Source organism: Semicossyphus pulcher, unplaced genomic scaffold, assembly GCF_022749685.1.
Source record: "Semicossyphus pulcher isolate SPU_LCO1_2020_fin unplaced genomic scaffold, fSemPul1.0.p SCAF_14, whole genome shotgun sequence".
NCBI lineage: Eukaryota > Metazoa > Chordata > Actinopteri > Labriformes > Labridae > Semicossyphus > Semicossyphus pulcher.
The window spans coordinates 20,736,741-20,751,791 of NW_027211648.1; the positions used below are offsets into that span (position 1 = coordinate 20,736,741).

Genomic DNA, 15,051 nt, shown 5'->3' on the forward strand with positions numbered 1-15,051 from the left:
TTTCATAAGCCCAAATGTCTAAACATTTTTTAGCCTATTTTCATCTCGTCACTTTGTTATGGCTCTAACAATGCTTAACTGTGAGGAAGGGGTATTTTGGCTTATCTATGTCAACCATAACGGCACCCAACACTTTCTTTGGTCTAACACACGCACACGTACATTATGCACACATGATTAACCTGGAAACAAAAGCGGCATCAAAGGCCTTCGGGCGAGTCTGTCATGAAGCAATGACAAAGGCACTGATATAAATAAGCCCCATATGGTGGAATGGCTGTTTTGTATCAGGCACAAAGGGAATTTTGCCCCAAAGACTACATATTTTCTCTTCATGATAAACAAAAGACAAAACCTTCTAAGAAAAAAAACCCCGCCTTCGTGATCATTTCATTGGTCAATAAGCGATGCCCGATTAGTCCACAGAAATCTGATTGGTCAAACGGCAGGACGTTTCACACAGCGTGTCCCTCGCCTCCGCTTGTTCCCTTGTTGTCTTTGGCGGAGGAGAGCGAAGCTACCGGCCAGGGTGCAACATAAGTGGCCAATCTCCGTGTCCGTCAACAAGAGAGACCTCAGCGGATGGATTGATTGGATATACCAACTGTCTGACAAGCGGACGTTAAGATACAGTGCGGTTAGGGCTTATTGAGTCTGCGCTAACAGAAAAGGAGGAGGTCCCCGAATACAGTCCTTTATTTATTTCTTTGTTTCCAGTGGGGAAAAAAATAATAACAGCGACATATACCACAGTCACTTCATTCATTATCTTTGTCCGTAAACACAAGAAAACTGGATAAGATTACAGTGGTTACTCGAAGGCCAAAGCCAAGGGGTGGAGGATGAAGCGGCGCAATGCGGACTGCAGCAAACTCCGACGGCCGTTAAAACGGAACCGAATCACTGAGGGTATCTACGGCAGGTAAGTTACATGGAGTCTGGAGAAGGGATCTTCCTCACGACAATCATGGGGGCCATTGAATGGGGATCCTTGTGGCTTGTAAGCCGCGGGACGTGAAACTTCCTAATGTTATCATTGATGTCAATGAACTGCTACCGCAAGCTAGCTTATTAACCTAGCAAGCTGCTAATAATAGCTAGATGTAGGCTAGTGGTATGTTTTCGTTGTAGCTACATTAGCAAGTAACGTTAGACGTTAAGCTAACTGTAGCGCTAGGCCCGACAACAGCCTGTGTTGAACTATGCCACAGCGTTCATTTTACAGCACTGATACTGTTTGGAACATGTTGTTGTGATTAATTAATGACTAAATAAACAACCGTGACTATCTACCGTTTCCCACTTTAGTTGTCATCTGTTTTCCGTGTCAAAATGAGCAGCTTTACTGTTAGCTAGCTAAGGTAACTTGTGTTAGCTAACAGTAAGTTAAAGCAGCTTTGTCTACTCATTACCAATTTATTTACACTCGCCTTAGTTATCCAGTCATACAATGTCAATGTTACCGTTAATGTTAACTTAGCAGAGTGGGAGTTAATACGATTGTGGTCATGAAATCCGACTGAGGAAGGGCTTGTGTTGCAAGTTTGGACAGATTTTGTTAGGAGTTGGGCAGCTTATAACGTTAGCTAAGTTGTCCTTCCCAGCCTCACCTGCCAGGTCCTCCCCCTATGTAACGTCCAATGTATCTGATAAACCAAACTTTAAAGGGCACCACTAACACACGTGGCACTTGGACCAAGAAATATGGGGCAGTTCCTGAATAATTGAACAGATGCCCCCCAACACTAAACAGTCAAGCTTTGAGATCAAGGAGAACCCATACTGTGTTACTTTCTGGGTCACAGTGCTTTAACATAATCAAAATGCTGACTGTGAACAAAAATACAAGATCCTTCTATTCAGTTAATATGAATATGCACTAGGAATAAACCAGCAACAAATTACCACTTTATGTGTATATGCATTATATCATAACCCTTTATAGATACATGTACTACACTTTGGCAGTTATGTTATGTCCAGATGTCTAAAGCAACATCACATAAGAACATACCAAAATGCAGACATAAAGTTTTTACAGAATCTCTTAATTTCTATGTACATGTTTTGTATATAAGCCCATTTGCAAATTGTAACACAAAGTTGGTTAGAAAAAGAGCAGTACACACAGGAATTTAATCTGGCAAACAGCAGCCATAGGCTTGAGTCCCATATCTTCCACTCTTAATAAAGGTGAATATACTGATGTTTTGCTACATATTGACTGTTTAGGATTAATTTTAGTAACATTCTTTTTTTAAAAACAAATCACCATTATTTAAAAGAGTTAATGTTGTAGATTTTGTTCCAAGCATCTTTTGTCATCAAATTTCTACCTATTTTTCTTTAGTACCTTCCTGTACCTGAAGTTCTTGGTGGTGTGGGCATTGGTGCTACTGGCAGACTTTGTACTGGAGTTCAGGTTTGAGTACCTCTGGCCGTTCTGGCTCTTCATCCGGAGTGTGTACGACTCCTTTCGATACCAGGGTCTGGTAAGGCAATGTCTGCTACTGATTATGCTTTCATTAGGGTGGAGAAACAGCTCGGTGTTAGACAAAACTGTATTTTCAGTTTTTCTATATTCAGCAGTCAACCTTGTCAACCATGTTTCTATAAGACAGACATTTACAATAATTTGGAATACAATTGTAGGTATTGTCAAGCTTTTGTAATCTTTCAATTAAGATGTAGAGATTTGCAGGTCTTTATCACAATAGCACTGCTGCTACAGTCACAGATTTTGTGTGAGATTAAGTGACCAGGCTATTTTTGCCTTAATGCGCCAAGATAGATTTTTATTGGCGATCAATGTGGGGTAACTTTGTGTCCCAAGTAATTCCTTTTTAAAAATCTGACTAAACCTGAAACCCACTAAAAAGAAAAAGTCGCAATACTATAAGCTATAATAGAACTATTAGGGCCTGTTCAGACAAAATGCATTTTAGCAGCTGGGGGCGGCTTATTTTTTGTTGTTTTCAATGAGAGGGACACTTTTTGCGCCCTGCTTTTTCGTTGCAAAGTGCCTCGTATTTTGTTTTGAGGAAATGCTCTGAACGCTTCAAGTTGAAAAAAACTTAACTCAAAGCAGAGAAGCACCCGACATTATGGCCATTTTTTCTCACTATCCAATGGGATGAAAGGGGAGACGGGCCTTCTGTCAGTTTACAATATAACGGTAAAGTTAATGACAGCTAATAATTCGGTGGTTGCCTTAACAACAGTTAAAAAAATAAAAGCTGCTCCTTTTTTAACCGTAGGCTTCAACAAATAGGGCGTTTTACAGCCTGCAAAACGCGCTCTGTCTGATCGGGCCCTTAATGGCTATTTTTAAAATATGAATAAACGCATCCAGCATTACAAAATGTGTACACATGTCTCATATGCTTACATGTGTATATGTTTATCTTTCATAGTTTTATTGAGGCTGGTACCATTGTTGATGCTCAGGAGTTTGTTGTTATTCTAATGCATTATATAGGTTTCTGTTTGTTGGTGTTGCAGAGATGCAGAAAGAGATAACATGGAAATGAATTTTCTCATATTAATAGAATATAAATATAAAGATATTAGTATTCTCGATTTATGAAATGGTCTAACTTTCATCAGTGAAATGCTTTGTAAGCTAAATATTTAGTGACATTTAATATTTAACTAAATAACATAGAATCAGATGGCTCCCTTTAGAATAAATCCAGATATGGCAGCTCACTCCTCTATGAACTGGCATCCAAGTTCCTAAGGCTGGTTTTCAGCTTTTTTGATGGGAACTGTCTAACAGGGACAAACAGTCTTAATTTGCCTTTTCTGCATTTGCTGCTGGTTTATTGTAACCAACTGTCCCCTCCCTTACAGGCCTTCTCAGTATTCTTTGTGTGTGTTGCGTTTACCTCGGACATCATTTGCCTCCTCTTCATCCCAGTGCAATGGCTGTTCTTTGCTGCCAGTACCTATGTGTGGGTGCAGTATGTTTGGCACACAGGTAATTTCTCCAGTTTAAAGGTGTCTTAAAAATTGTTGCTGTCAATACTTCACATGAGAAATGTGCATATGCCACTTATTAACTTGACTGATGTTTTGCAAATGGCTCATACATAAATCAGACAAAAACAAAACAAAAAACAATCTTTATGCCTACCCACTTCCAGTCTACATGAATTCTGTTTAGCAAACCATAACCATCCAAAGGAAGTAAGGATGAAGCTTTTTATATATTTGAACATTAACTATTAAGATAAGATAATTATTTTAAGAAGATCATGCTAATGCTCAGAACAAGCGCTGTTTTTCCTCTTAGTGCTTCAGGGAAAAGCAGGTCTGTGCAGTACCCATGCACATTGTGTTATCATATTTACTAATAGTTAGCTTGCTTCTTAGAATTTGGCATGGTGTGTGTAAGTGAGCTGCATTCACCAGATTAGTTGTCAGTCTGATTTATCTGTATCCCCCTGTCTTGACCATAGGCCAGGGGTTGGATTGAAATCCTAGTCTGAGTTGGGGGAGGGAGTAACACAGAGTGGTCCCCGGTTGCTTTCTGAGCCCTCCGACTTTACTCACCAGTGACATTCACATCCATTGGATGTCACATGAGTATAAATATCTCGTTCCACTCCACAGCATGGTGATGAAAGGGTCTTGAGTTTATTGCAGCCAAGGAGACAATGAGTAGTATCTTTATACAGACCACTTATCCTGTTTTTAGTGATAGTGCTGTGTCAATGGACATATATACTGAGTGTAATAAATGTTTGTTTAAAGGATGGGTTTCTTTTTTCTAACCATTTGTGAGAGGGTCAGGGCGGGTTTGTGTTTATCAACTCTCTTCAAGTCAAGTTACTCATGATTATTATTTTTCTTTTCTGACAAAAAAATAGCTCAGGCACAATTTTGAAACACTGACGGCCATATAAGAACTTTGCCTGATCACAGCACAGAAAACAATGTAGGCATTATTCTATCAAAGAATTAGTAAACATGAAGTAGGTATTCTGTGCTACTTTTTGGAACTCATTCATTGCTATGGGTGCTATTCAAGCTGTACACATAGTACTGATGTTCACTGCTCATTTATAACACCTTTGTCCTTTTTGTTTTTTCAGAGCGAGGAGTCTGTCTGCCCACGGTGTCTCTATGGATACTGTTTGTGTACATAGAGGCTGCCATCAGATTCAAAGACCTGAAGAACTTCCATGTGGACCTGTGCCGTCCCTTTGCTGCACACTGGTGAGCCATGGACATGTTTTAAGTAGGAGCAGTGAAATATTGTCCTTGACAGACCTGCTTTGTTTGAAATGCATTTCTATGCTGAGTAGTGAATATGAATGTGTCTGGATTAGGGTTGCACAATAAACGTTATTTTCCTTGTGCTCCTGATTTGAAGATGTGTGATAAGCACATTACAATAGACTGGCAATATACAAAAAACATTTATGAATATGCTCCATGTACTCACACTCGGCATGGAAATATTTGACATATCAGATAGAGCCCTGGATACATAAGCAACACATTCACATCAATAGTCAATCAATATTGGGGCGCTGGTATAGTTCAGTTGGTAGAGCAGGCGCCCCATGTCTAAAGGCCACAGTCCTCGACGCACTGATCGCAGGTTTGACTCACGGTCTGCCGATCCATTTGGTGCATGTCATCCCCCACTCTCTACTCCCCACATTTCCTATCTCTCTTCAGCTTTCCTATATAATATAATATAATAATAATAATTAAAAAAAAAAAATTTCAATCAATATTTCACTTTTTATTTATAATACATTTATTTATAAGCGCCTTTCAGGACACTCAAGGTCGCTGTACAAAAAAAAACACACAAACAAGAGTAAAAACACCAACAAGGGTAAAACAAACCAGATAAAATACATTAGGAGTGGGTGAGGGACAGTGCTTAGAGTTGGGGAGAGTAGGTGAGGCGGAACAGATGGGTTTTGAGATTTGATTTAAAGATCGGGAGGGTGGTGCAGTTTCGGAGGTCGGGTGGGAGGGAATTCCAGAGCTGGGGAGCAGAGCGGCTGAAAGCTCTGGCCCCCATGGTGCTGAGGCGGGCAGGGGGTACGGTGAGGTGGATGGAGGAGGAAGACCGGAGGGTGCGGGATGGAGTGGCAATGTGCAGGAGGTCGGAGAGGTAAGGAGGGGCGAGGTTGTGAATAGATTTGAAAGTATACAGAAGGATTTTGTAGGTGATCCGTTGGGTGATTGGGAGCCAGTGGAGTTGCTGAAGGATGGGGGTGATGTGGTGGGAAGAAGGTGTTCTGGTGATGATCCGGGCAGCAGAGTTCTGGACAAGCTGTAGTTTATGGAGGGCTTTCTGGGGGAGGCCGAAGAGAAGGGAGTTGCAGTAGTCAAGGTGGGAGGTGACGAGGCTGTGGACAAGAATAGCAGAGGTGTGGGGAGTGAGGGAGGGGCGGAGACGGTTGATATTACGTAAGTGAAAGTAAGCGGACCGGGTGACGTTATTGATGTGTGATTGGAAAGATAGAGTACTGTCGAGGATGACACCCAGACTCTTAACCTGAGGGGAGGGGGAAACAGGGGTGTCGTCAATGGAGAGTGAGAAACTGTCAACTTTAGATAAGGTGGATTTGGTGCCGATGAGAAGGATTTTGGTTATTTATATAGTTCCAAATCACAAAAAAGTTATCTAATGACACTGATATTGACAAAGACTTAACTTAAGCCACCAAGAGCAAGCACTTGGCAACAGTGGCAAGGAAAACCTTTTGAGCAGGCAGTGTTTGGCCAGTCGGATGAAGCTCCAGCTACTACCCCCACATAAATTGGGTGTCAAATTGGCAGCAAAAGAACAGCATCTCTGCCATTTAGAATAACATGGGATGTAGGAGAAACAAGTTATCACAAACACAGGCACTTTGTAAAACGGGTATACCAGCAGAAAGACATAGTAACTGCAAGTTAGAGCTAAAATAGACCTTCAATATTTGTCTTAGAACATGCCCTATTGTCATCACAATGTTGATGTTTTCTGTGTAAAGCACAACAACAAAAAAAGGCCAAGTATCATTTGGATTTTCCCCAAGACTCTTATGTAGAGACTTATACAGTCTGCACACTTCTGAAACATCCTGAATGAATTTTAAGGTAGAATTTCTACTGTGTAAGGCTAAGAGAAGTCTGCTATTTTATCATAGAAACCTAACTTAAGACCTTCAAGCTGGACTTCAGTTGTGCTAACCTTTATTATGTTGAAAAGATGGATTGTTATCATACTATGAGTAATTTTAAGATATTGGTGATACTTTTTTTTTATTTTACCACCAAAGTGTTGACATATGAGTGTACTTCCTGTGTCCATCTCTGCAGTATTGGCTATCCAGTGGTCACACTCGGCTTTGGCTTCAAGAGCTATGTAAGCTATAAGATGCGCCTTCGGAAGCAGAAGGAGGTGCAAAAGGAGAATGAGTTTTACATGCAGCTCCTGCAACAGGCTCTGCCTCCAGAGCAACAAATGCTTCAGAGGCAAGAGAGAGAGGCCGAAGAAGGTGAGATTCAAATACACATGCATCATGTGATTTATTAGATAGTAAAAATCACAAAAAAAGATAATTCTTCAAGTTGGCATGTAGTTTTATCTTGTTGCTATGCATACAGTCAGTGATGGCACATATATGGATTAAGTAGTTAAAGATGTACCATAAGTCTTGGGTCAGTTAGTCAAGACTGTTGACACAGATATGAGGTAGCTTCTTCTTCTGGTGCTATTCCTTTTTACAACTCGTATGGTAAATGAAGGCATGAACATACAGATGAGTATGTTTTTGAATTTTGTTTTGGGTTACATTAAAATTCAAACCATCTGTAGCTTTGTTAAGAGCTTGCTAAGCTTTGTAGCAAAGAGTTTCCAAGAGAGTTTGGTCCTGTTCATGTGATTTCATGGATGGTGACACTAAATATGGACCATTGAAACAGAACTATCTTTTTAGGAACAAACAGGCTTTTAACTAGTCCTGGTTGGTTTGTCATAAATCTCTTTTGTCAAACAAGCCAACATTATTCCTTTGAACGTAATACTTCCCGTCTCTATTTGAAGTCTGTGGTTGTATGTACACCTGTCTCACAATTTAAGCAATCACACCATGACATGATGATCAAAAGGGGCTCTGGCCATTGGGTGTTATAAGGCAAGGGTTTGAGAGGGAAGTTGGTGTAAAATGCAAAAATACTTTGCTAGCTACAATCTTGACACTAGCCAATTGTTTAGTAAAAGGCAATTATCACATGAAATGTAACACCGCTGTACAAAAAAATCTTCTAACCAACACTTGTGAATCCTATGTCGTTGCTCATACTCGTTCTTAACGTCATGTTTCAAAAAAATGAAGAATTACATTCTGTTAAGGGAGGATAGAGAAATTGCTTACTGTAGAATCTCTGTATTATCGTGACATTTGTCATATTATTGCATATTTATCCTCTTCACCTCCCTCTTTTTGATACAGCAGCAGCAGCAGCAGCAGCAGCAGCTAAAGGAATATCTGAAGTCGACACGCCTCCAGTATCACAGAATGGGGCCCCAGCAAATAAAAAGACATCGGCACCAATACCGGAGTTAGAGTATAGGGAAAAAGGGAAAGAGGGAAAGGGAGGCGGGGAAGCTAAAAAGCAGCACAACAGCATCCTACCATCATCAGTGGACTCTAAACTCCAGGAGATGGAATATATGGAGAACCATATGAACAACAAGAGACTGACAACAGAGCTTGGCAGTACAGAGAACCTGTTGCTTAAAGAGGACAGCAATTCCTCCTGCTCATCCTCATCCTCCTCCTCCTCCAAAAACTACAAAAATGCTAGCAGCAATGCCGCAACGCTCAACTCCTCACCCCGCGGCCATAGTGCTACCAACGGCAGCGTGCCCTCCTCTACATCATCGGCCTCCTCTTCCACAGGGAAGAACGAGAAGAAGCACAAGTTAGCAGTGGGGAAGGGGAATTCAGGTGGCTCCCACAGGGATCCCACCGACAACTGTATCCCCAACAACCAGCTGAGTAAGCCAGAAGCACTTGTTAGGTAAGAAGCATGAGCTCAGACACGGACGTATTCATCAAGATTATACTTATTACTATACTATGAACTACTGTAGTAACAAATACGCGACACTGACAAAAACAATTGTGGTCACATATTATGAAATAGACTATAAAAATTTATTGATACGTTCTCAAAATAAAAGATGCCATATCACAACAAAAAGTACTTCGTAACACCATATATATAGAGCAGGTCTAGAACATGCACTTTCTTCTATTATTTAAAGACACCCAACATTGATACACCATGGTCAAGCAACTGGCAACATTGGCAAGGAAAAACTTTTAACTGGCAGAAACCACAAGCAGAACCAGACTCATTGGGGAACTGCTATCTGCTGCAACATGATGGACCAAGTAGGACAGAGGTAGAGACAGAAAAGTGAGACGGATAGAGACAATCAAACGGTTAACAGACAAGAAGACATACGAACAGCAACAAAAACAACCACAGTTGTTGTAGCTAATATTAGTCATTTAATACCATTATTATTGGCATTGCTACTGTAAGTATTACTAATGACAATAATTGAAGCAGTTGGGGTCAAACAGGTCCAAGGCAGCCAGTGACCAGTAAGAATGGTGTATAGGAACCTGCAAGACTAGAGTTAATTTAAGCCACATGCTGAACCATACTGAGTTATATGTTGAGGTTAGGGATGATCTGATGACATTGTTGCCTTAGTTTTGATACTGATAACAAGACCCATTTAGTCATACATCTTTTCAATGTAATTTTTACCCCTTTGTAATTCCACTGCACAATTATATATAATCTGCGTCGTTTTTTACCAAATAGTTCTATTGTATTTTGTGTATCTCTGGTCAACAGAGAAATGTCGGTGTGGAACGGATGTGGCAGAAAGGTTTACACATGATTTGCTCAACCACTTATCTACAGCATGAACAGAATACTCAAAAACCTTTTATTTCATAGTTGTACCTTCAAAGTATGATACAGATTTAGGCTGTAGTGTTTTTATGAAATGCACAACCTACAGCTTATTCACCTGGAGCAAAAAATGATTGTGCTTTATGCAAGCAAAAAAAAAGAGGTCCTTTAAAAAAATTACATAATCATCCCCTAATCTGATCATTTTGTGACACCATGAGCTGTGAAACCACATATTACTAACAGAAGATCATTAAGAGGATCTCATGCACATATGATTTTAATTGGACTTAGGGTGTTAAATGTAATATTTTGTCTTTATGTTTATATAATGTTGACTTAATAACAGATTATGTTAAATTTAAGTTAAGGTTAAGCTTAGGAATCATTGTGAACTTCCTGCGTGTGTTCTTAATCTGATTTGTCATTGGTTTATTCAGTGTAGACCAACATAAAAGTATACTGATTTATTAAACATTAAATTCCATCAATACTAATGTATAACTATGGAGTTTGAGAATGAATGTTATTGCATTTTAACAGTCATGTTTATTTGTCACAAGTGTTTCCCTTCTCTGTTCACTCTCCCACCTGGGACAGATTGGAGCAGGACGTTAAGAAGTTAAAGGCAGACCTGCAGGCCAGCCGGCAGGTTGAGCAAGACCTGCGCAGCCAGATTGGCTCGCTGGGCAGCGCCGAGCGCTCCATACGCACTGAGCTGGGCCAACTGCGCCAGGAGAATGAGCTGCTGCAGAACAAGTAAGTTAGGATACCATTCAATTGGTTAAAGCAGGGTCACACTTGTGATACTCTTGACTGTTTAGGATCATTAATACCTGTGGCATTGGTGTGTTCATTGCTATCCATCAGTACAAATTACAATGTGGGAAATTGTAACCATTAAAATCATCCAATTAACACTTGCCAGTGTTTCCGCTACATACACTTTGTGGGCTGCCGCAGCAAAATTATTGCTGCCGCTGCTTCAGATTTCTATAACGTGTCCTGAAGTTGCAATTAAACGACAAATATGTCCGCTCCAAATATACAGTCGCTCGCCGATGTCATTTGGTAACGATCGATCGATCGATCGTTTTGATCGCCACGTCATTAATAACGTCCTTTGTGCACACGCAGCTCACATGATGTTTTGAACTGCGGGAGAAAATATTTAACTTTTGTAACTTAAATGAACAGACTGCGGATGAGAACAGAGGTGCAGGTGTATTGGGGAACTAAAGCAAAGTGATCAGATTAAAGTAGATTGTGAATTAAAACTTGCGAGTAATTGCGAACCCCCCCCACCCACACACACACACACACGGGTTCAAACTTTCCGATCTATTTACACTTTCGCTTAAAATGCAAAAAAAACAACAACATGGTGATATTTTAAATACTAAACAATTGGATGCACTACTCTATTAAATTCTGTATAAATATAACATTGATGATTCAGTACAGGTAAGAGACACTGACCCTGCGGTCCTGTATTTCCTGGTTGTAACTGTGTTGTTCTATCATATGTGTGCCTGTGCACTTGTAGGCTCCATAATGCTGTGCAGGCAAAGCAAAAGGACAAACAGGCAGTGGGCCAACTGGAGAAGAGGCTCAAAGCAGAACAGGAGGCTCGAGCCACAGCAGAGAAACAGCTTGCAGAGGAAAAGAAGCGAAAGAAGTTAGAGGAGGCCACAGCAGCAAGAGCAGTAGCACTAGCAGCAGCATCCAGGTAGATGCACAACTGACTTTGAAATGCAGCTTTCATTAACCATTTTACTCCATTGTACTAACTTGTTGCTCAAGTAACGATTTCTTATTAGCACTAATTTCACCTCTTCCTTTTCCCTGTATTTTTTTCAGAGGGGAGTGCACAGACACGCTGCGGCGTCGGATCACTGAATTAGAAACAGAGTGTAAAAAACTAACAATGGACATAAAGCTAAAGGAGGACCAGATCAGAGAGCTTGAATTGAAAGTTCAGGTAAAGTTTTTTTGGCAGCAAAATGTAACATGTCCACATCTTTATCATGATAGAGTATTTCTTGGAGCATTGTTGTAGTGATAGTGCCCCTGAAAGAGTTAATGCTGGGGTGCATAAACGTGTTCATGACTTCGTAGAAAATAAATATTTAGAATTTGTTTACCTTACCTCTGTAGTCTCACAATACATGTGACTGCTGAAATAACAGAATCAGTTTTTTGTTACATCTCTAGTCAGAAAGCAGTCAGAATTGCTGGATTCTAAACAATATTCAGCCTATGTGCTCATGAATAAGGCAGTAAAGTAAAAGTTGAAGGTTGTGTAGACTACATAAGAGGAGCTACTGAATATAATGGTAACGCAATTTGTGTTGTGCAATTTGAGCAATTTGAGTATTGTTATTGGCACTTTACTGCTAACAGGAGGGATGTTTAAACTCTGCCAAGTGTTCTTTGTGCAGGTTTTGAAAAAAACAAATAAAAATCAAGTTGCCCCATTGTGTCTGTGCCTTGCACTTACATCTGACAAGCTACGATTGTTACAAAAACAAATACAATTGATGTACACACCATCCAATCTAACCTGACTTGACCCACACTGTATCTCTTCTCCACCACCTCTCAGGAGCTTCATAAATATAAGGAAAATGAAAAAGACACAGAGGTGCTGATGTCAGCACTGTCAGCCATGCAGGACAAGACCCAGCACCTGGAGAATAGCCTGAGTGCAGAGACCAGGATCAAATTGGACCTCTTCTCTGCGCTGGGAGATGCCAAGAGACAGCTGGAGATTGCACAAGGTCAGCATGATTTCCATTTTTAAAAAAATGTTTACACATGAGTTTAAGCACACCTCCAAACATTTCTGCCATATCTATAAGGTTACCTTGGTTTTTTTTTTACTAACCTTTTGATATGCGTTTTCAGGTCAGATTCTGCAAAAGGACCAGGAGATAAAAGATCTGAAGCAGAAGATAGCTGAAGTGATGGCCGTTATGCCCAGCATCTCCTACACAGCTGACACCAGCAGCATGACCCCCGTGGCCCCCCACTACTCCTCCAAGTTCATGGACACCAATCCCTCTGGCCTTGATCCCAATGCCTCTGTTTACCAGCCACTCAAAAAGTGAACGTGTTGTCCTGCCCCTCCCCTCCCCTCCCCTCCCCTCCCCTCCCCCCATCCTTCTGTCATTTTTATTTCCCCTGCAGGCCCACCACCTTCCATTTTGCTCGGCATGTCTGCAGCTGAGAACGTTGTTTTTGTTGGGTTTTTATTTTTCTCCACGCTAGGTCAGAAGGATGTTGTACTGTGTGACTGTATTTGTTGTAGTTAAAACAAAAGACAAAAAAAACTTAAGTCGGACATCACATGTCAACTAGGAAGTCCCAGGTTTTTTTCTTCTCCTAAGTGTCTAGTGAAACCTCACAGAATCGGGTGTGTATCTTCATCTCAAGGGTGTTGCTCTCTCTTTCTGCCACCACTGCAACCACCTGAAACCAGTTCTCTGCTCTTATGTCTTGGGGAAACTGTTACTACTTTAGGTAAATTATTTCCCCCTTCCTAACAATTGCAAAACAAAGTTATTATTTATCATACAGCCTTACTTGTACCCCAATTCCTTTGACAGATTGTTTCTCCAAAGGTAATATGGCAACATCTGAACAACATGAGGAATGTAGTGCAAAGTTGGCACAGACTCTTACCCCTGATATATTTAATTTCTATTTTAAGACAAATTACTCCAGCTCTCAACTGCTTTGGAGTTTGGGGGGGGGTGTAATTGGTTCCGAAAGATTTTTGTGTGGTTCAGTCTGTTCACTTTAAGATTCAAGTGTTGTTTTTCAACAAGTTTGAAATGATCTTGTGTTGTAAGCAGAGACATAGACCTTTAACTTAAATGAACCCAAACAGCTCCTATTGTTCACCATCATTGAAAACAAGCTTGGTTTCTCCATCTGTATTTTCTACTTTAGTTTTTGAGTTGAAAGAGTGCAGTAATAGAAGTCTGTGTAGTGTACCAGCTTCTTGACGATGCTCTGCATAGTCTTTCATTAGTTGTCATAATCACAGTGCCTTGAGTTGAAGACATAGAGTGAGTTTGATAATGACATCCAGCTGGCCCAACCCTTCTGAATGAGTGGCGAAGCATCTGGCTAAGCTGAGAAGGACAAGAGGACTTTTCACCATAATCGTATTTGCCTACTGTCAGTATGTTGATGTGATGTTAGCCACCACAGAGTCTACTACATACAGGTCTCCGACTCATCACATGTCCACTCACAGCTCATATCTACTGTTGTTTATCTCCAAATCTGTAGGTGTAGCTGCTGCCCTCTCCTTTGTTTTTTGAATTTCAACTAAAAGTTGCACTGTAGAAGAACACAAGCTGTTTGAAAGGGAAAACTGTATAGACAGACTGTGCAATTTAAACAAGGTTTTTGAAATGCCAATTTAAATATAGCAGTTTATAAAAAAATTTTTATTGATCCTCAACTTCAGTTCATGTGCCAAGACTTAAATGCTTGTTTCTCTAGTTGTGTTTTTAAAGGATGTACTGCAAATACATTGGCCAACATGTTAGTCAAATATCCAGTTGAATATCACTTAATGGAAGTTTATGTTAAGCAGGTAGAGGAAGTGGTCACCTGTTTGTAGTAGACTGTGTAGTTAAAAGTAAAGGACTAGAAAGTCAAATTTCTTTTGTGAATGTTACAGTATTTACATCTGTTGGGCATGTGGCTGTTAAAAGCAGTTTTCTTAACTTCCTGTTTCTGGTATTGTTATTTTCCTGCAGAGAGAAAAGCGCTTGAGTCTGATGTGGTTTCACCATCATCTGAAATGGTCATTGTTATGCGTGTGGTTTTCACCTACTTTAAATGGTGAAGCTTTTTGCGCTCCGATTGCTGTCATTGGCTCCTGGGAAAAAAAATGTTAAAATTACAGGTTTTTTTCAGTTGTTGGGTCAACTGATTGTTGTTGAAAGTATAAAAAAAGTGTTTTGTTTGTTTTTTGTTTTCTATGCCCACAGTCACTGCTGTTTCTCCCCAGGTCTGACCTTGGCTGTGCTCTCGCTCTGTGAGGTTTACAAGGAATAAACATTTTTTTTCTTGCAAAATTGA

The 15,051-nt window shown here is 40.3% G+C and overlaps 1 protein-coding gene across 2 annotated transcripts; it reads left to right on the forward strand.

Annotated features, from left to right (window-relative positions):
• Positions 1–669: 669 nt before the first annotated feature.
• Positions 670–15,051, forward strand: maco1b (macoilin 1b). 2 transcript variants are annotated; one of them, XM_069661976.1, is made up of 11 exons: positions 670–922; positions 2,351–2,492; positions 3,853–3,979; positions 5,097–5,220; positions 7,333–7,511; positions 8,469–9,039; positions 10,552–10,710; positions 11,498–11,680; positions 11,812–11,932; positions 12,557–12,731; positions 12,859–15,051. In XM_069661976.1, the coding sequence occupies exons 1-11, from the start codon at positions 843–845 to the stop codon at positions 13,059–13,061; spliced, it is 2,064 nt and encodes a 687-aa protein (XP_069518077.1). In that variant the 5' UTR covers positions 670–842; the 3' UTR covers positions 13,062–15,051. The 2 variants fall into 2 exon arrangements, with proteins under 2 accessions (XP_069518077.1, XP_069518078.1); XM_069661977.1 differs by having other exon boundaries at positions 8,472–9,039.

Bases quoted from the DNA above. Each gene is read 5' to 3' on its own strand.
- maco1b (XM_069661976.1), top strand. From the start codon at position 843: ATGAAGCGGCGCAATGCGGACTGCAGCAAACTCCGACGGCCGTTAAAA. The intron at 10,711-11,497 runs GTAAGTTAGGAT...GTGCACTTGTAG, and splicing joins AATGAGCTGCTGCAGAACAA to GCTCCATAATGCTGTGCAGG. The intron at 11,933-12,556 runs GTAAAGTTTTTT...ACCACCTCTCAG, and splicing joins AGCTTGAATTGAAAGTTCAG to GAGCTTCATAAATATAAGGA.